Source organism: Triticum urartu, chromosome 7A (genome assembly GCF_056163025.1).
Source record: "Triticum urartu cultivar PI428250 chromosome 7A, HENAU_Tu73, whole genome shotgun sequence".
NCBI classification, from domain to species: Eukaryota; Viridiplantae; Streptophyta; class Magnoliopsida; order Poales; family Poaceae; genus Triticum; species Triticum urartu.
Window position 1 is genome coordinate 119,905,843 of NC_141879.1, and position 21,202 is coordinate 119,927,044.

General features: G+C 43.9%; 3 protein-coding genes and 1 long non-coding RNA gene across 5 annotated transcripts; 1 reads left to right on the forward strand and 3 right to left on the reverse strand.

Moving 5' to 3' along the window:
- Positions 1-845: 845 nt before the first annotated feature.
- On the forward strand, positions 846-1,980 carry LOC147958434 (uncharacterized). The gene is made up of 2 exons (XM_087536152.1): positions 846-1,490; positions 1,561-1,980. Exons 1-2 carry the CDS (start codon positions 846-848, stop codon positions 1,978-1,980), a joined length of 1,065 nt encoding a protein of 354 aa, XP_087392278.1.
- Positions 1,981-3,092: 1,112 nt separating this feature from the next.
- On the reverse strand, positions 3,093-4,706 carry LOC147958435 (uncharacterized). Its single transcript, XM_087536737.1, has 3 exons — positions 4,638-4,706; positions 4,373-4,516; positions 3,093-3,840 (listed from the first exon to the last, which is right to left on the reverse strand). The coding sequence occupies exons 1-3, from the start codon at positions 4,704-4,706 to the stop codon at positions 3,283-3,285; spliced, it is 771 nt and encodes a 256-aa protein (XP_087392863.1). The 3' UTR covers positions 3,093-3,282.
- Positions 4,707-8,754: 4,048 nt separating this feature from the next.
- UBP23 (ubiquitin-specific protease 23) lies at positions 8,755-15,525 on the reverse strand. Of its 2 annotated transcripts, XM_048688547.2 has the most exons (11): positions 15,009-15,525; positions 14,623-14,737; positions 12,712-12,822; positions 12,428-12,600; positions 12,009-12,335; positions 11,796-11,921; positions 10,544-11,206; positions 10,331-10,462; positions 9,570-10,146; positions 9,372-9,465; positions 8,755-9,245 (listed from the first exon to the last, which is right to left on the reverse strand). In XM_048688547.2, the coding sequence occupies exons 1-11, from the start codon at positions 15,279-15,281 to the stop codon at positions 9,071-9,073; spliced, it is 2,766 nt and encodes a 921-aa protein (XP_048544504.1). In that variant the 5' UTR covers positions 15,282-15,525; the 3' UTR covers positions 8,755-9,070. The 2 variants fall into 2 exon arrangements, with proteins under 2 accessions (XP_048544504.1, XP_048544505.1); XM_048688548.2 differs by lacking the exons at positions 14,623-14,737; positions 15,009-15,525 and adding an exon at positions 14,126-14,563.
- Positions 15,526-16,886: 1,361 nt separating this feature from the next.
- On the reverse strand, positions 16,887-18,616 carry LOC125521658 (uncharacterized). Its single transcript, XR_015611239.1, has 3 exons — positions 18,265-18,616; positions 17,508-17,535; positions 16,887-17,133 (listed from the first exon to the last, which is right to left on the reverse strand). It is a non-coding gene; the product is annotated as an uncharacterized LOC125521658 (long non-coding RNA).
- Positions 18,617-21,202: the final 2,586 nt, after the last annotated feature.

A 21,202-nucleotide genomic window follows, 5' to 3' on the forward strand; every position in this document is an offset into this window, starting at 1 on the left:
ATTGTCACAACAAAGCATCTAAAACTACATCCAAGCAAAAACCCAAGATTCCATGGCTTGTTCATCTGCCTCAATGCTTGCAAAGAGGGTTTCCTTAATGGTTGCAGACCATTCATAGGTATGTGCACACCTACTAATTAACTAGTGACTCTACATTTATATGTGCACACCCAATAATTTGTTGGTAATCTACTTGTGATCTTGTATGATAGGTGTGGATGGTTGCTTCATAAAGTTGACCACAGGGCAGCAAATCTTGGCTGCCACTGGAAGAGATGGAAACAATAACATATTTCCCATTGCTTTTGCAATAGTGGACAAGGAAAACACAGCAAGCTGGTCTTGGTTTCTTACTCAATTAAAATATGCCATTGGTGGTGAGCCAAGCAAGTTTGGCTACTACAGTATTATATCTGACAGGCAAAAGGTACTACTATCTCTACTCCAATCATTGCTTGCATTGCTTATTAATTGTCTTTGTTTATTAATTTCATACATGGCATTGTTGTAGTATTCTCAAACTGTAGTTCATTCAAACAGGGCCTTGTTACAGCCATAAACAATGTATTCCCCAATTGCAAATAAAGATTCTGCCTTAGACATATTTATCAGAACTTTCAAACAGCTGGTTTTAGAGGGGAAGAGTTGAAGAAATACATGTATCATGCAAGTTATTCCTATACTGAGCATGGTTATGTAACAGCAATGGAAGGCATGAAAAAGGAGTGTGAGCCAGCTTGGAAATGGCTATTTTGGATACCAAAACATACATGGGCTAGGCATGTCATGGACAACAATTGCAAAACTGACTTGGTAGTTAACAATATAAGTGAAGTTTTAACAAGATGATACTTGATGTCAGAGCCAAACCCATTAGAACCATGGTAGATGGGATCGGGACAAAGTTGTTAGTGAAGTTCAATGCAAATAGGACAAAGACTGAGACTGCTAAGTGGCAGATATGCCCAACATATGCTGAGAAGCTAGAGGAAGCAAAACATCATTCTAGGTTTTGTCAGTCTATCAAAGCTGGACCTGATCTCTTCCAGGTGACAAGTGGAGAAAGCACATATGCAGTTAACTTGTTGTATCATACATGTGGTTATAGGAAGTGGGACATGTGTGGAGTACCTTGCAATCATGGTGTTTCTGCAATCAACAAGGCAAGACTTGTGCCAGAAGATTTTGTTCATGATTTCTTCAAGAAACCAATGTATAAGGCAGCTTATAGTCCAATAGTTTTCCCTGTGCCTGGGCCTGATTTGTGGCCAAAGACTAGAACCCCTGACATTGAACCACCAGTGTTCAAAGAAAAGCCAGGAAACAAAGAGACAAAGAGGAGAAAGAGCAAGTTTGGAAAGCCAGCTCCAAAGGATACATCTAGGATGGCAACTATCACTTGTAGCAATTGCAATAGGACTGGGCATAGATACACTAGTTGCAAGCAGGCTCTGAAACCAGCCCTAGCTATGAGAATGAACCAGCACCAGGTAACTATTGTTGTAGGTTTTTGTACAATTTCACATGCCAGTTTCAAACATTTGTATGCTGTAATTTCAGGAAAACAGGAGAGATGATACACCCAGAACTGTATCTGCTCCTGCTCCCATGCCACCAAGGAGAAGTGCTCCTTCTGCTCCTGCTGCTGCTCAAACTGCAGCTCCAGCACCACCAGCTCCAAGGGCTCCAAGGGTAGCAAGGAGAGCTCCTTCTGCTCCTGCTTCAGCTCCCAGTGCACCAAGGAGAGCTCCTTCTGCTCCTGCTGCAGCTGCTGCTCCTCCTGCTACAAGGGCAACAAAGAAAGCTAAAACTACAAGGACTGCAACTTCTACTGCTGGTGCTGGTCCAAGTTCCTCTACTGCTGCTGGGCCAAGAGGAAGAAACAAGTTCATCCCCCCAAGAGTTGCAGGTAGTGGAAGAGTGAGGAAGCCATCCTTTAAGATGTCTGAGTGGTTCAACTGTTCTCAAGGGAGCAGGTGAAGTTGTGTTGAGGTGATGATGTTTAAAACATCTGCATTTTGGTTGTGATGACACCTTTCATGTAAGGTACCTAGTGGACTTGTTGGGCTGTGATGAAAACTTGTGTTGCTTCTGGTTAGCTATTGATGTTCTAAACATCTTTATTCTGGTTGTCATGAGTACTTTCATGTAAGGTACCTAGTGGAATTGTTGGGCTGTGATGAAAACTTGGTGTTGCTTCTAGTTAGCTATGGCTTAATTTTGGTTGAGTACTTTCTGGTTAGTTGTGGCTCCTAATTTTCTTATTGTTTGCTAATAAGTGTGATGAATGTGGCTACTACTGTGATCCAAGATAACCTAATTTGATCATCTAGGGTGCCTCGGCGTCGACGGCATCCAAGATAACCTAATTTGATCATCTAGGGTGCCTCGGCGTCGACGGCATCCAACATAACCTAATTTGATCATCTAGGGTGCCTCGGCGTCGACGGCATCCACGATAACCTGATTTGATCATCTAGGGTGCCTCGGCGTCGACGACATCCAAGATAACCTAATTTGATCATCTACGGTGCCTCGGCGTCGACGGCATCCAAGATAACCTAATTTGATCATCTAGGGTGCCTCGGCGTCGATGGCATCCCAGATAACCTAATTTGATCATCTAGGGTGCCTCGGCGTCGACGGCATCCAAGATAACCTAATTTGATCATCTAGGGTGCCTCGGCGTCGACGGCATCCAAGATAACCTAATTTGATCATCTAGGGTGCCTCGGCGTCGACGGCATCCAAGATAACCTAATTTGATCATCTAGGGTGCCTCGGCGTTGACGGGATCCAAGATAACCTAATTTGATCATCTAGGGTGCCTCGGCGTCGACGTCATCCAAGATAACCTAATTTGATTATCTACGGTGCCTCGGCGTCGACGGCATCCAAGATAACCTAATTTGATCATCTACGGTGCCTCGGCGTCGACGATATCCAACATATCCTCATTCCATCATTTAGGGTGCCATAGTTAACATCAATGACATAGTTAACATCATACTTAACAACTCTAGTCACTAACATAGTTAACATCATACTTAACAACTCTAGTCACTAACATAGTTAACATCATGACACCATAGTTAACATCATACTTAACAACTCTAGTCAACAACATAGTTAACATCATGACACCATAGTTCAAAGCTTACAAGACATAGTTCAAGGCTACACCCTACTTCAAATACTGCAAACTGCCACTAGTTCACACATTACAAGCCATAGTTCAATGCTTGAAACTTAAGATAATGACCCACATGGTCAGATTACAAATCACTCTTCATCACAAATATCCTTGATGTCCTTCAGCTTTCTCTTGTTCTTGTCACTAGCTTTGACAAGATCAGCAATGTGAAACTCAAAATTCCTCCTCTCAGTGCTCAACTTTTCCTTCTCCTTCAAATGAGCAAACTTCAGATTCCTAATCACATTACCTTGGGCAACCTGAACGCTCCTCAACTGGTCAACCTTTTGCTTCAGTTCTTTGTTCTCAGCATCCATTGCACCCAGCTGTTCCTTCAAAGCTGAAATATTGTTGTCCAAAGGAGGAGTGATCTCATCATGTTCACCTTGTTGGACTTCATTTTCCTTGGGAATATTGTCCTGGGTATCAAGTAGGTTGTTCACATCCTCAACAAGCTTCTCATAAGTCTCATGTAGCTTGTTCTTCTGTGATGTGAGATTATGGACAAGTGATGCATGTTCCAGACATGCCATCCTATTAGCACGCTGGCAATCCTCATACAAAAGCCATAGTTTGTGAAGAGCATTCTGCAGATGCTCTGGCCACTCCTCATCTACCCACTGAACAACACCACAGCTGTTTGCTTCCTGCAAAACAACAAGTACAAATGCATTTACTTCCTTTTTCACTTCACTTCTATTCACTCCAATTCAAAACAACTATTGTATACTGCACATGCACAATTCTGCATTTATATCTGAATTTTTAACAGCATACTACACTGAATTTACTTCATTTATACCTTAATTCATTTAACAGCACAATACAATTCACTTCAATTCATTTACTTCATTTATATCTATGAACAATGCACTGTGATACTTTTTAACAACACAATTTACTTCACTCAGTCACTATGGATACCTTAATTTTATATCTATGTACTTAATTTTTAACAGCACAATTTAATTCATTTACTTCATTTATATCACTGTGGTGTTGTTCATTTATATGTATGAACAATTCATTTACTTCACTCACTCACTATGGTATGGTACATGACATTACCTTTAACTAAACTACTAGGTGAACAGTGAACATGAACAATGAACAGTGCATATGAACAATTTGTAGTTTCTTCACAAAATAAGCAAACTACAGATTTTTGCTAGCACTCACATCAAGTCCACAGGCAAGGAACCTCCTCCCAGTGCTAATGCCTAAGAAGCAAACATGCCTCTTTGCCGGCTGGCCATGCTCACACATCACCATCACCTCATCGTCAACACCAGAGTAGTTCGGGTCCTCGATTGTAGCCGGGATCTACATCAACGAAAGAAACGCACAAAATCCATCTCACGAGTTCAAAATGAGCAGGAAAAACAAAATCCCCAAACCGAAACCCTAGCTTAGAGATCCCTAGCTACGAGTACACATCACTGACCTTGATAGGGGAGCCGCCTGAAGAGTACTCGTAGCCCGATTCCTCGTTGTCGTCGCTCCACGAAACCATGGCGGACGGCGGCGAGCTGGCTTCTCACCGACGGCGACCAGAGCCAGAGAGAGGAGACAGAGGAGAGGGACGAGAGAGAGAGAGGGGGGCGCAGGGGATCTGTCTGGCGAGCACCGACAGGACCGACCGGCGCGGCGTCTTGAGCGTTTTGTTCCTAACGGCGCCGTTTGCCTGTCTGTCATGCCACGTCAGCGTTTTCGGGGCCCACCTGTCGGAAAAGAGATCAAACGAGGCTAAACGGTTGTTCAGTGCTTTTTGCAACGGGTTAAGAGATTTTACAGTGTTTTTTGCAACAGATTAACGACTTGGTAGTTTACTGCAAACCTAGCCACAAATGTGGTGGTTTCTTGCAATTGACTCATTAGCAAGTGTACATATACACACTGCATATACGGTTTTCCTTCTTGGAATGCACGTATACGTTTGCTTACGTAGTAGCGCGCGGCAGCGACCGATCAAGCTTTGCGTGAATTACCAAGCTTTCACAATTTTGATGGATGGAGTTTGATCGACCCTGCAATTTGGGCGGCTGAGATCGGTCGAGAAGGGGACGACGTGGCAGCAGCAGCCGTGGATCACAGGGGGCGCGTGACGGCGCGAGCGACATCCACGCATTTACTGGCGCCCACGCGACCCACGTCCAGATACGGGTATACCAGTACAATACCACCCTCTACTCATCAGGCGGCAGCAGTGTACGCGTACGCGTACCTGTCTGTCTGCCTGCCGGCCGGCCGGCCAATAAATGTGGCCGGAGAGTGGGAGTGGCGGGCTTCCATTTTCACCTTCTGTTTTCGAAATGGAAGCTGTGATTCTGCGAGTTACTGACGGCCGTGCAGCGGGCGGCAGAGCGCGTGCGCGTGCGCCGGGCAGAGCAGGCCGGCGTGACAGCTGCTGCGCCTGCGCCTGTGCTGCATGGGAAGAAGGGAATTTTCGCTCTGGGCGCCTCTGCGGGAGGGAATAGTGGGAGTACTACCATGGCAGTGCAGTGCGCCGCTGCCATGCCATGGCTTGCAGCTCCTTGGAAAAGGAAGGTGGCAGGCAGGGATAGGCGAGCGTTTCTGGGCCCTGGCACTATGTCCGCGCAGCCGTTGGATTGTGGATCCGACGGACCAGATCAGCACGGGCAGATTAGAGAATGACAGCTTGTAACACATAAAAGCTTTGTGTACGATGCAAAGAAGAACAAAGCCATCGCTCATGCATGGCACTCGCACATAACTGTAAAGGGATTACTCTCATGCGTACGGTAATTTGTGCTCAAAGCAGTACCATCGGCCATTACCCATTAACCTTTGCTCAAAGCTGTACCATGCTCAAATTAACATTTGTTCAAAGTAATCAGGACACGACCGGCCGTGGAGGTGGAGCGTGTACCTTCGGCCATTTCAAAAGGCTAATTACTAGTAGGAGCAGCGGCAAAGACGTACGTAGACTCGTAGTACTTACACCGGGGACGGGGAGTGATCATCACCATGTGAAAAATTCAAAAACCGGATCTATCCACGACTGGAAGCCATGCGTGGACGGTACAGCCCTAGAACGGGAAAAGGGAGGGAGCGGTTCCAACAGTTCCAACAGTTCCGTTCTACGGTCGAGTCAGAAGCAACGCCGTGATGCCGTGGCATCGATCAACTTGCTACTACCACTCCACGGTAATAAGTGCGCAACTCCTGTTGTTAATTAATAATCACGGTGAAACGCACAGTACACAGTCACATGATTAGCGACAGCACTAGGTGGCTCCGTGGCTGCCTAATTAATTGGGTGTTACGGCTCCTGAGACGCGTTCATTGGACACCGAATTTAACCGCCACTTTTCAAACGTGAAATTGTCTACCATGACACTTATTTTGAATCGGAGCGGGTAGTTTATTTACTATAGTAGTCTTTTTACCGTTCGTTTCTTCTCTCGTTTGTTCCGCGTAGGTCGTAATTTTGAGTTGGAATTGTAAGCGTGTTTGCAATGCTGGGTCGATCCTCATTAATCGATGTCACTTGCACTACGTTTGTCGTCCATGGTTAGCAGCTAGCAAGGATGGATATGGAGAAGGCGACAATAGTAACATTACAAAGTTGGTGCCCTTTTTACGTGCATCTCGTTGACAAGTCCTTACTGTACCACGTACAAACACGACCCTATCTAGGGATCAAGTACCCCATTAATTTACGCCTAGTGAACAGTGCTTCGTACACGGTACGCGCGCGCCCATGCATGGACCTAAACAACGGCCGGCTTAGCCAATAAATCTCTCTCTCTCTCACTCCAAGTCCAAAGCCATCCGTAGCACGCCATGGTTCAAATTTCCAATCCACATGCATGCACCGGACTACGCCACGTGCCGCCGATTGGTCGCTCCCGGATGTCTGGACTGCCGACGTACGCATCAAATCATACCAGAGAGTAGAGATAGGCTTTGCACTTTGAAACGAGATCGATATGAGAATTTTGAGGAAGAGGAAAAAAGATCGATATGAGAATTTTGAAGAAGAGGAAAAAAGATCGCGTATTCATCACACGTGTGCATACAGGGTTCCTTGGATCTCTAGCTCTACCATAATTTCCATGGGTCTACGTACGTACGTAGCTCGACTTGCATGCGCGCGTGCGTCCACTCGATCCACACGCATCACGTGCATGCATGCGTACGCCGTCTCGGCCGGGATTTAATTCTACAGCCGGCTCGATCTATCGAGATGCATATATGATTTGAAATCTTCGGTCCAGAGGAGTGGGTAGGATATGGAGTTCCATTCATTCTTGGTTGGATACTTGGATCGATCATTGCATCGGGCAATCATAGGGATATATCATCAGGAATTCAGTGCTTGCTACCCACCTACCCACCTGGCCAGCCATGTCGACATACATGCATCCATCAATGCCCATGGCCCGTATGGATTTTCGGAGCCCGTACGTGCGTTTACATACATACCATGCACTAGATACTCGTGGCAACTTTGCTCGTAGTAGCGGCAGCGACCAATCAGGCTTTGCCTGAATTACCAAAACTTTCGCGGTTTTGACGGAATTTGATCGACGGTGAAACTCAGGCGGCTGAGATCGACGGAGAAGTGTCGACGACGTGGCAGCAGCAGGCAGCAGCGCCGCCCAAGCCCAACCATATGACGGCGGATGAGATCACAGGGGGCGCGTGACGGCGGGAGCGATATCCATGCATTTACTGGCGTGCACGTGACGCACATTCAGATACGGGTATATGCCCTCCCATCCACTCGTCAGGCAGCAGCATGTACACGTACATGTACATGTCTGGGCCTCCTCACGATGCTTGTCCCGGCCGGCCGGCCGGCAAATAAATCTGGCCGGAGATTGAGATCCCGGGGCGCCATGATGTATATCTCCTGGCCCGGCCGGACGGACGGGTTCATCACTACGCTTGCAGTTACTGAAGATGCGTGTGTGAAATGTGCTCAGATTTTCGCCAACCTGCATGGTTGTACAATTCGAGTTTCCTTTGTGCCCGAATCAGCGTAGGATCCACGGTTTCGCCTGGGTTTGCTAGGCCTGCATTCACTGAGCTGTGGAGCGTGACGATTTCCCCTGAATTTGCGCCGAAGCGAGCTATTATATTCACCCAAAAACCACGAGAAATTGGCCTTAAATTTCATTCAGTTTGAACTTCTCTTCAGGAGCTCCCGCCTTCTCCCCGTTGGGGGTGGACATCTCCAGATGGAAGAGATAACGCGCGCATTCATGAGACGATCCAACTCAGCAACGCACGATCATACCACTATCCGTTTATATGCTAGTGCAGTTACTGCGTTGTCCGACCCGTCACTTCTCATCACGGCCCTCCATCCAGGTTGTGAACTGGGCCTGCACCGTCTACGCCCTAACAAGCCATTAAACACAGCAGACAAGATTCTTCCTGGGCCAGCCCAAACCAACGGCAACTGAGATAAAAAAGTGCAACCAGTTTACAAAAGTCATTCTCCATTTCTACCATATGAGATATATACCTTTGTCTCAAAAAAAAGAGAGATATATACCCTTTGCGCTGCCACCAACAATTGTACTGCTAGAGAAACGAGAACACAAGTTTATTCATAACAAATCATAACTATGTCGCTGGAGAAACAAGAACGAAAAATGCTGCGAAAAACGGCAACATGTTCTACGAACTCCCGCTGCGCTACAAAGAATCTCACAATTAAATACAGGCCCCGATCAAGAGTGCTGTCTATTTCGAGCCGTCTAGTCAAACAACAAGGTGAAAAAAGGAGCAACAAGGCGGGAAAAAAAAGGAACAGCAGATGGCATGTTTCAGAAAATGGGCGATACAACAACACTTCTCTTCTCTTTCTACGGAGCCTGGGGGCGTCATCTCTTTCGGCAAAGTCTAGCGACTCGGTCTGGCGGGCTTGTCCCAAGGCTTGGATTTGTAGGAATTCTGTTTCGTCTTCCGCGCTGACACGTAGTTGGCCTCCGCCTGGAAGGGGTTCATGCCATTGTCGTCATCGTCTTCCTTTGCTTTCCTGACCTTCTTTGCCTTTCCACGGTCGTACTCCTCATCCCTGGAAAGCAGATAACCGAATGGGTGGTAAGTTCAGGTCTCTTGAAGCAGTTGCAACCCAGCCAAAAAAGACCAGGGTTCAGAATCAGTTAAGAGATATCTTATGGGCAGGCGCGAAATAACTCACCACTCATCCAGCACATATCCAATGCTCTTCTTCCCCGAACTTTTGTACTCACTAGTCTCACTGTTTGGCACGGCAACATCATCCCAGCACGGAACTGCATACCAAGGAAGGAACATATTTACAGATTAAAACTGGAAGAAAAGCAGAGTATATTTGTTAACACATAGTGGGCGTGCATCTGCAAAGAGAATTGCTCACCGGTAACTTCTGCCCTCAAGTCCTCTGTGCGAATAACGACTTGTTGGGAGGCGGCTCCCCTCTTTGCATCTACGTTGTTTCTTGAATTTGCTTGATTTGCAGAAGTTTGACTCTTTCCATTCCTGGCGTCCATGTTATGATCACCAGCACCAGCACTGCTTGCTCCAACAACCTGCTGGCTGTCTTTGAATACTTGGGTGCCATTTTCAGAACTTGCACTGGCATGGGCATGTTTCCGCTTACGAGATGTAGATCCTGCAGTTTTTGGCGGCACAGTTGCTGACGTTGATGTCTGCTGCTCACTGCTGTTGTCACCAGAACAATCAACACTGGCCGTGTCCTTAACGCGCTTTTTGGTTTTCTTATGCTTCTTCTTTTGTTGCTTTAGTGATAATTGTCTTGGCCGGAGCCATAACTTCATTAATGGATATCTCACAAGTTTCTTTGACTTCGAGTCCACCCTTTTAGTCATTCTGCCATTACATGAATCGCCTGGAACCACCTTCGTGGAAACTTGCGAGGAGATCTGTTTTCCAACATCAACTTGCTCAAGTCCTGGTAGTATGGTTTTCTCCTTCTACACAAATGTATGAGCAGAACATATTACAGCTGTCAACTCACATTAAGCGAAATGATGAAGCTTACATTTTATTTGTGCGCAAGGGAGCAGCATAGTCACGATTTTACTGGTTCATCTGGGTAATGAATAAACACTTCTCTAGCAAGGGAGAGAGAAGGGTGGCTGTTGGCCATTAGCATACCTTGCTCGTCGTCAAAGCCTTCACTATGTGGTCATCTTGCTTGAGAGATCCTGTTAAGTCCTTCATTTTCTCACTTGAAACTGGATCTCCACCGCTAGTGCTAGGGATGACACCATTTGAAAGAACAGCATCCTACCAAGTCGCATAAGATAACATAAGTAATGAAGTGCTAGAAATGGAGACAAAAACTAGCAGTGACCATCAAAAGGATACCTTAGTTTGGAAAGTTTGCGCGGTAAACCCGGTAATCGTGCCAACCAAGTTCGAGCTTGGCTTGGAACATGTTTGAGAGCAAGAAGTTTGTTTATCTGTCTCTGACAGTCCAGCAGGACCACTGACCATAGATGAGGCAATAGAAGTATTATTTCCCAGCTTGGCCAATGCACCACCAGTCTTTGGTTCCTGCAATGACATCTTAGCCATTGTCTGATTGCTGCTCGCCAGTTGATCTGATGAAGATGTCTCTTTATGACTACTTGAAGCAACTTGCTTTGATTTAGTTGACAATGTAGCACCATCATTTTGAGGTCCAAGGGCTTTCTGTGCGGCGGGCAGGACACTGTTTTGAAGGGCTGCAGCAGTTTCAGCTTTGCCAGCATTTGTTGAACAATGGTCTACTAATGTCATACTGCTAACGCTGGAATGGGCATTGCTTGTACTCTGCAACTTCTTATTTGCATAAGGTGATGTCAGACCACTCGATTTTGCTTCCATTACACCATTGATAGATGAAATCTTCCCAGGGATCATGTTGTTTACAGGCAGATTAGGAGTGCTGTTGTCTTTGCGCCCCAATGTGTTCCCAATTCTGTCACGTACATAAAATAACATATAGGCTTTCTGTTTCAGTACGTCTGCCTCACGAACTTGGCGTACCTGAAATTGATGGCCTTGGGAATCAGTACGGCAAAAATAAAAGCTGCAAAATTAACCAAGGGCAAGAACTGGAATTCAACAGGCAATATGGCTCAGGATTTGGTTTTGTTTCCTTTCCAGCCATAAACAGAACCCAAACCATAGTTCTTATATTCGAAATCTAGCTGAAGGATTCTCCCCAAACAAGTCGAGTATAATGTACAGTAGTAACTTATCAAATGCTATATTCAACATATACTAAAACAGGATAATACATCACTAATTAGAACAAGCAAAAAGGTCAATGCATTGTGACCACCGAGCTCTGAGCTGTAAAATTAAGGATGCCATAACATTATAACAATAAGATATGTTCTATCTACACTCTACCATGTGATACAATGCAAGTTATTGAAAAGATAAGATAACACTGGTAGCAAAGGTCTTCAACAAATCGATGAGGCAGCAAGGCTTTGCTATGAGGATTTACTTAAAAGGAAAAAACAATAGTTTCAGAATAATATTTTCATCAATGGTACATGAGCCAGCATGGTAAAGTTAGTGTTATAAACCACACAAAAAAGAGTAAAACTCTGATCTTATACCAGACCTGATTATCGTCAAGATTGTGCCACATCCCACTGGAAGTCCGAACAAAGCAATAATAATGACCAGATTGAGTACTCCAACCAGCATGAACCAAGACACCATAAAGACTGTATTTGTAATCTGCGCCCTACACATGATCATAGCAAAATACTGAATATAAGCTAATTGGTGGAAAATCAAGGTAAATTTCAAAGGTCCAGAACTAATAACTCACTTTAGAATCACTCATAAATGGTTTCAAGTCTAGAACAGGTTGAAAATCCACTTTTTTGTCAATCTTTTCACGGGGACGGAAAGGGCTAAAGCGCTTCAGATGAACTGTCAAAACATTTGGAGCTTGATCAATTGTAAACCTTTTCTTTGCTACAACTTTCTGCCTGCAGCGCTCACACTGATACTGCTTTTGACCGCCATCGAGTAGTTCATCCTCGGTAAAGTTTTGAAGCGCTCTCACCAAAGTTGTGGCCTTTCCAATATCAAGACTGAGATCCAAGAAAGGATCAAATGTGTTGGAACAATGCGAGCACCTTGTGCATTTCACCTGGAACATATATATGCAGTAAAGCAGAAGACAACAGAAATAGGTTTTCCCAAGAAATCACTAGTCCCGATGTAAGAATGCACATGATGTACCTGACTTCTTAGGCGGCCACCAAATATTCTGTGAACTAAGCTCTTCTCATAAGCACTTGCAGATTCGCTCGGTACTCCAGAAGGTAAACAGCATTTATGCATGGATTCAAGCAAGTTAACCATTAACTCATGAGCATCTTCCTGCCTTGAATTACGGAAGCTACGAGAAATGCCTATTTGCGGTTAAAGATTTACATTTTGACACTCCATAATGAATAGACAGGAGAATTTCAAGTTAAAACTAAAAGAGGAAATCAATTAAGCTAGAGCGTATGGAAGGATACATCGCAAGTTCTTGACAATTTGTGATGGCGTCACTATTTTTCCAGTTGACTGTAGAGCAGTCTTAACATGGTTCTGGAGAGCACACAATGCACAAAATCCAGCAGTACGACCTGAAAATGGTGAAACAAAAGGAATAAGTAACAACTGTATGAGAAATGCCTCGCAAGGGCAAAAAGCTGAAAACAGAGAGTATGTATAGCATACATATAGTGTTTAACAAACTACCTTGTAGGTAGGGTACGAAGTTACTGTTAGCTACAACAGAAGAATAGATCAAATGCAGAATAGCTAGTGGTAGGGGTTTTTAGTTGATTCACAGATCAGCAAATGTTGTATTACTAGTGGAAGTTTGAAGTTTCAACTAGAGTAAACGGCACAGTTTCATGAATTCTGTGTGCTACCTAATGGGGTAACAATGAGTCAGTAAATGGATCAGTTATTAATGTAAAGGAGCCCTGGTGACAAAAATGACATTTGGGGTGGGTTATTGGAGTGGCGGGTTGGCAGTATCAGCTTCTTTCAGTACATGGATAAAACCATAAAAGTGTGTGCCGTTATTATCCCACATTCCCACTAGCTAACTACACCTCCCTTATTATAGAAATGATGCTTTACAGTCACCTCCCTTATATATATATATACATATATATATGTATATATATTATACAAGTGAGTCCTTTCGTGTCAATAATTTTTACAGTTGCCCAAATTCGTCAAAGAAGTTGCTTAACTTGTGCACCCCAGGTAAAAATTGCACCAGCTTGGCTAATCCTACTTGTGGCAGCTGCTGCATATGGGCACAGTCCACTTTATTCTCATTTCTTGCCAATCAATATGATTTTGATCAGACACGCAGCATTTTAGAATTTCCATGGGCCATTTGAGCAACCGTCAAGTTCTGTCACCTGGATATACCACCTCACAAGACGTTGCATCTGTAGTGCAAATTACTCGTTGAAAATATAAGGCAAGTTTTGGTATAGCATAATTAAGGAACAACTCATGGACCAGAGAGATACAAGTGTGAAATGACCATGATATCCACTTATAAGGTTTTTTTTTACTAATAAGGTAGTCATAGGTCAGAGTGATAGATTAATCTGGTTGTTTTTCTACTTATAAGGGTTTAAAAGAGAGCAAAATTAGATGAGCGCAAAAGAAAGGAATGTCATCAAATGTAATTGTAGCTTTACATCTTTAAAATAGACAATGCCATAGAGGGAGCACTCTACTATTCATAATGCATGTGCAAACCACATGCCCAACATCAAAATGGAAGCACCGTACATGATAAAGTACCAAGTTTACACAAAGAATAGGTGATAATTTAACACAAGGCAACAAGCCAGGAATAATGTTGAATCACGGTTATTCGATGCAGTGATGAGATTGTATTAACAACTGACTTGATACCTGTTCCATCAGGTGTGACTCAAATGATCGGTCGGGATAACCAATCCACATATATCAGCCAACCATTCTCATCCACACATATCGTCTGACAAAATAGAATGACAAACTTTTACACGACTTCTCCAGTGGATGATAACGGTTGACTGATCAAACTTTGAGATATGACTGCACATGTTTCCCGATTCGAACGTGATTCAAGCTGGAGGAATTGGTGAAAACTTGCAATACTGTGTAAGGAATACCCTTGAGCCTTGACAATGCAAGTATTGTTGTCTTTGGGAGTGATGATACTCCTATTCAGGTAGTGGTAATATGGGCATTGGTACAGCCTAGATTTCCAGCCATATACCTTTTAAAGGATTACTGCTTTAGAATGTGCAATAATATGCAGATCAATTTACTGCTAGCTTGGAAATCCACAAGCCTGATGTAACATCGTCAACTCACTTATCGTGTCGCTAAGCCAGTGGACAGTTGCAAGTTCCAACAGCACTTACATGAAGACTTGTGCCTTCCACTCTGCAAGTAGGCTGCGAACGGCTCCGTGTACGTCAAGCATTGCAGAACCGAGTTGAGGTAGCAAGTGTTCCCAAGATTTTGCAGACCAGCACCCTGCAAAATGCAGTCCAATTTCAGCGCTCAAAAGGGCATCACAAGCTGAATGCCATTACCCACCATACTAAAACCCCAAGAAATGGCAATTCTGTGAAGCAAATTCTGCGCGTCTTTTCCTAACTACGAGCCTAAAATCACAGTGTGATGTTATAAACCCGAATTGACAACTCCGGCGTCCGAACACCAGATATAGCAGCTCTATCGCCCCAAAATCACAGCTTTAAGAGCACAAACCCCCAAATCAGAGCTGCGAATTTGCGTTACTCACAATTCTCCCGAGGTAGATCCTGGCGACGGTGAGCTCCGGATCCAAGCCCAGAGCCTCGGCCTTCTCCGGCCTCCTCGCCTCCGCCTCGCCCCTGGCCGCTCCCGCCGCCGCGGTGGCCGCCCCGCCCGCGGCGTCCGGGTTGAGGGTCTCCATCTGGAACCCGCCTCCCCCGACGGCCGCCGCGGCGTGCGGCCTCCTGGCGAGGTGGAACTCTATCCTCCTGTGCAGGACGCCCTCCGGCACCGGCGCCGCCGCCGCGGACACCTCCGCCATCCCCACTAGGGTTTCGACGTCGCGCCGGAAGCGGCAGCCGAACGGTGGTCCTTGGATCCGGACGGCGAAGGACCGGCGCTCCTCCGATTCCCCGAGGGATTCTTGCGGATTGAAATCCGGGGCTTCGATCGATAGGTCGGGCGGGCAGAAATTGGTGTGATGCTCTGTGTTCTTCCTTTTTTTTTGGTTTTTTTCTTGTCCAGCCGCCGTTCTTGCCGCGGGGACGGAAGAGAGGGAGTGAGGGAGGTGCGGGGCGGGGCTATAAACCCTATACCCCTGGCGAATGGACGGCTGGGATTGCTGGGATGGGGCCGAGCGGGTGATCTGGGGTGTTGGATCCTGTGGCACGTGCTTTGTTCGGCCGGCGGGGCCAGAGGAAGAGAAGAAGGAGGGGAGCTGTTTGGGCTTTGGAAGCTTCTCACACAACCGTGTGAGCTTTTAGCTTTGAGCTCTTCGGCCTTTTCGTGGTAGAACACCAAATTATATATGGCACCAAAACAGATTTTGTTACCGCTCAAAGAAAATGATTTTGTTTTCCTAAAAAAAAATATTGTTCATTCGCGGACTGCATTCATCAACTGATTATTTGTTTTGATCAACTGGAGCTTCTTTCATTTAAATGATTTTCATGAGAATATCGTAATGATTAGAAACTTTCCGTTCGTGGCTGCCTTTTTGGTTTGTAAGGTTCTGAAATTAGTACATGAATATCACTAGCAAAAAAAAAATAGTACATGAATATGAAAAATACAGGGAATCGAATCGTAATGCATGTGCAAACGGAGGATTTGAAAACTTGGGTGTTTTTGACGGTTCACACGAATAAGAAACACACATGAATCGTTATAAGCCCAGCTAAGTCATAGTCAAACGACATGAAGCATATGATTGAGATATTATCATGCCACTAAAGACCTTGTCATGGCTTGATACATGGTCTTCAACCGGGCCTGACTAGTATAGAATCTGAGCTTCTAGTGCAAAAATAGAAAAGGCGATCTGAGCCATTGGATTTGAGATCAATGGTACAGATTCTGGTGGAGGAGTAGGTTCCCACTTAATGTGCATTTCACGAAAAGCCCCCTCTAACAATTGGATATAAAATGCGACTTTTACAGTAACAACCTCAAGTCACTCATCCATTTCGAAGTGAGCACGTCGTTGATGTCATCCCCCAGAAGCATGTCAATATTTGAGTACGTGAGAAAGTTCTCTCTAAAATAAAATAAACTAAATGTACATTTCTGATTCATATACAAAAGTGGTAAATGTACAGGTCAAACTGAATTTTCCAAAACAGAACACAATAGAAAGATATGGCAGAAAGAAAGCTATGGCTCAAAGGCAAAAATTACAATACTCCAGACTCAGTAAGCACCCTCTGAACTTACAAAAGATACTTGCCAGTCTTGTTGCTTGATCTTCACAATAAAGCAACAGAAAATGGACACAATGATCGAAATGATGAAAGTAAAATAAAATGACCATATATCTGGACAAATGTAGAGGAGTCCATCAATTAAACAAGAAAGCTACTAATTTCATTTATACAAATTGTGCAGCACTAAATTAAAGTCAGCTTATCTCTGGTAATAAGCACATCTATATAGGACGGTGAAAATGAATTTCACCAAGGTATTCTATTTCTGGTCCACTTTGATCCACATACATGCAAAGCAAATGATTAACATAATAGGACAATTTATAGTACATGACCGACAACAAAGGAATTAAACTATCGTGCAAACAAATGTGTTTCACTCCTGCAGCTGTATGCAAGGGAAGCCTCTGCTAAGCGGTTATTCTCTCCATATGTACTCCTGATACTTCTCTTTGTCAGAGCATCATCCATCTACAAATGAAGAACAATTATATAGTTAACATCAGAAGACAAGAAAATTAAAATAATTATGTTTTTTGGTGGGCTAAATGGTTGTAAGGGAGAAAAATAGAGCAAGCTGATATGTTGTACTTAGGTGACTAGCATGAAAAATAAGTAAAATTGTCAGAACTGAAACATCATCCTTTGCAAGTGAAATACCAACATCGGTCGAGTAACTCAAAAGAATTACCTGCAGCAGTGGTGTAATGCTTAAAAAGTATTTATAATACAAATTTCTAGGCTTGACCAACAGTTCATGTCATAATCATGTGTGTGTTCCACAATTAAGAATGGATGCTGAGTTCTTTTGCTAACTCGTAGATGAGGAAAAAGTAGCATCTCACCATAAATGATAGGAGCCTGGTTAGAGTGCTGCATTACAAAAACGTGTGGCAGACTAGTGAAGAGAAAAGCACAAGAATACCATATGGCAAAATATATTCACAGCTCATACATCGCAATAAGACTAATTGTTTGTCAGAATTAGAACATCAACGACAATTTTCACCAGAGTAATAACATTAATTGTACTTGACCAAGATCAAGACTTGACTAATAAAAGTGGATGAGTATCTATTATGTGAAGTATTGATAGTTGGTACATATTAGCTTTCTGCATAGAAAATCAAGAGTTTGAGCATTATTTAAGATGGTTATGATGGCCAATTTTACTTTGTGTAATCTTCAGACCGCTGTGTTTTTGGATACAATATCACAGCTTCTTTTTGAAGAAAAAGAGAGCTCCCCTCTCTGATTTCCTTTGTATGAAACCAATGTCTTGCTACGGAGAAGGGAAAAAACACCAAAAGAACTCTATAAGTGTTTCAGTTTATTTAGCCCCTGGACTGGGTAAGTTCATATTAGCGTCACTTCAGCTGATTGGAAAGCAGTCCAGCAGCGATACGCCAAGCTTGTCATCAGCCAGTAGCAATATACATTACCACAACTAAGTCATGCATTAATCAACGTGCTATTGCTGGATCCGGAGCGTATAGATCAAGCATGGACACCCAGATAGCAAGTTAACAATTAAAACTCCAAAAATGTTGATAAAATAGGAATCCAACGAACATAAGCTTCATCTCAGAACAAATCCCTCACCGTCGGGGTTGAGGAAGAAGACCTGGCATGTGCGGCCATCCAGCTGACTCATCTCGAACACGTCCGTGCTGCGGGTCTCCGCCCAGTCACCAATCCGCCGTAGTCCAACACGGTGAAGGTCGGGTAGTGCTCCAGTGGAGGAGACCATGGCGGAGGTGGCTAGGCCCTGGACGATGATGTGGAGTGCGACGTCAGGTGCCTAGGATGTGGATCCAGATGGCTAGGTGGCGGAGTAGTTGGGGGAGGGGCCACACACGTTGGCGGCCTCCCGCCGGACCTGGATCTCCGCCGCAGTCGGCAAATAGAAGGGAGATGTGCAAGAGGGTTTAGATGTTTGCACAGAATTAATCAGAATCGGGGGACCTTTTTGCACAAAATTTTGTGACCATGAGTACAAATCCCACACCCAGAATATGTGCCATCCATTTCTGATCCGACGGCCCATGTTATTTTTTTCTATTTTTGCACTGGAAGCTCAGATTCTATACCAGTCCCTCCCTCTTCAACCCTATCCCCGAAAAAAGACTTTCATGTGTAGGACTTCTAAAATACAAGGTCAAAGTAGAATGTACAATGTTCCCTTGGTATTCGATTTGTACTAGGCGTGATTCCAATCCTAGGGATTAGCGTGGAGTTGTTTGCCTTTTGGCGTTGTTCTGGCTCTTTAGTCCTTCTATATAACAATGATGCACCTTTTCCATGGTGTATTCGGGAAGAAGAAAAAAGTGGAATGTACAATCCATGTGTTATGTCAGTAAAGCTAATATCAATGGAAAAGTCCTCTACTATTATTTTTTGCCTCATTAGTTTTGAGCGGATGTATGGCTATATTTTTCTAAATATACACTCGCTTTAGAGAGCTTAGTTTTGTGCATTTTTAGGTGACCAATCTTATGGTTGAATCGTGAAATCTAGTGAACTTTGATGTCGTAGTAAAAATATCCTTGTGCAAATTGAAGAGCATGAGCAAGGGATAATCACAACCTACAAGTGTGGCATCAGTGTTAGTCGGACAATGGAGCAGGGTGGAGAGAGTATCCTTACTCACATACCTTACTCACAAACATAGAGTACTTCTATGTCCTACGTCCCATCAAGAAGACACTTAACTTTATGAAAATTATCATAACAATTGTGCTATATGTAGATATAGCGACTAACCCATCTGTTGGTTGCCCTCGCCAGCTAAAGAAGGACTGAGCCAGCTATTAGGTTTTCCTAACTGGATAAAGAAGGACATGGGCAACGATCACTAAACCAGAATGGTTACCAGTATGATTTAAATGGAAGGGGAGGGTAAAAGAAGTCGAGGAGAAGTGGTTCCCAAAACGTACCACGACCAATGATGCATCCTCCACGACAAAGGCCAGGAGGTTGTGCCTATGTGTGACCAGTACAAACGGGCAGTTGTTACGATCGATGGTTAGTCGCCCGAGTCATCATGTATTCATGCTAATTATAAGATGAGCATGAACATACCAGTGTTGCTAATTATTATTACATAATAACAGATAAGTAATATACCACTCATCACTCATTGTCATCGTCATGGGATCTATCAACAATCGGCCTCTGAGCGGGACAACCAAATGGAATCCATAGATGTTCCACTCATGCATTGTGGTTGGATTGTCGTGACTGGGCATCCCAACAATCGGGTCGATACAAAGGCTGACCACACCATGGTACATGTGTGTCCATTGACCCGATAGCGGTGAAAAATCTCTTAAATAGTTTACTTAGCTTCGAGGTTGTAGTTGGTCTTTGCGCCAATTGGCGAAATGAGGCATGTAGTAGATATAAATATTCCTATTTATGTCATGTTTCATTCGTTAATTTAGATATCGAGGAGTTGGGTTGTGCACTCTCAGCGCAAAAATGAACCTCGCTTAAAATTTGGTTTTGTGTCATTGTATGCACAATTTAAGTGAATGAACTGCCATTTTAGCGGAATGCATGGGAGATACATTTTTCAACATGCTAACTTTATCCCACGGACTCACAAAATTGCAGTTTCGTCATGTTGAACTTGTCTCGGTCTAAATCTCTCACAAATGAGGTTAAATTAGGTGAATTTGCATGCGTGGTACATTGAGTCGTTTCTTGCTCGAAACGGAGGCCAAAGAAGAGAATAGCCCAATTAATTGACCAAAACTCGGGCAGAAACCGTCACAAACACTTAATGACACATATAAGATACTTAACACACAACACTACAAATAAGAGGCCCCAACAAGGCAGAACATTCACGTCATCGTCATCACTTCTCCCTTTGTAACATCTCAAATTTTCAATTTGGAATGTTATACATTAGATCATCAATGCATATCATATTTTATTTTGCTTTTTGGTTGATCCTAGAAATTCTACGCAACTCAATGACCCACGGAGAGAGTTGGGGATTTCGTTATTTTCATTTTTTGAGTTCTCTCAAATTTTGAGAATAGGATCATTTGATTTTATTTATTTTATCATCAATTATTTCTATTACAAAAATATGAGAGAGGGAATAAAATGACTTTCCCAAAATAAAGAAATATTGAGGATCAAATAATAAAATCAAATAAGATTTTATTTCGGAGTTTTTCGGTGTTTTATTTGAATTTAGGAAAAATGTGTGTTTTTCAAAATTGCATTTAGGGCCCAAATAAATGTTCACCTTGTGCGGCTTGATTTTAGAAGCCCGCGAAAATTTATTTCAGAATTTTTGGAGTCCGTTTAGTATTTCTTTTTATTTTTCTTATGAACGAAATAATTAAAAAAAACGAACCGACTTCGGGCCGTACCCGAGCGGGACACCGCATGGGGGCAGCCTTTAAATAGCGCCGCCCCGAGCCGCCCCAACCCATCAGCCCCGCCTCGATCCGTGCGCGCCGCCGGAGCCGCCGCCGACGATCCCGCCGCCCGAGGTTCATCGCGCCTCGTTTTCCGTGCCGAA

Excerpts from the sequence above, each read along its gene's own strand:
- LOC147958435 (XM_087536737.1), bottom strand. The coding sequence starts at position 4,706 with ATGGTTTCGTGGAGCGACGACAACGAGGAATCGGGCTACGAGTACTCT. Across the intron at positions 4,517-4,637 it reads CAGGCGGCTCCCCTATCAAG|ATCCCGGCTACAATCGAGGA; the intron begins GTCAGTGATGTG and ends TCGTTGATGTAG. Across the intron at positions 3,841-4,372 it reads TCCTTGCCTGTGGACTTGAT|GAAGCAAACAGCTGTGGTGT; the intron begins GTGAGTGCTAGC and ends GTTGTTTTGCAG.
- LOC147958434 (XM_087536152.1), top strand. The coding sequence starts at position 846 with ATGATACTTGATGTCAGAGCCAAACCCATTAGAACCATGGTAGATGGG. Across the intron at positions 1,491-1,560 it reads TGAGAATGAACCAGCACCAG|GAAAACAGGAGAGATGATAC; the intron begins GTAACTATTGTT and ends CTGTAATTTCAG.
- UBP23 (XM_048688547.2), bottom strand. The coding sequence starts at position 15,281 with ATGGCGGAGGTGTCCGCGGCGGCGGCGCCGGTGCCGGAGGGCGTCCTG. Across the intron at positions 10,463-10,543 it reads CGCAAACTTTCCAAACTAAG|GATGCTGTTCTTTCAAATGG; the intron begins GTATCCTTTTGA and ends GCGACTTGGTAG. Across the intron at positions 9,246-9,371 it reads GGATATGTGCTGGATGAGTG|GGATGAGGAGTACGACCGTG; the intron begins GTGAGTTATTTC and ends TCTGCTTTCCAG.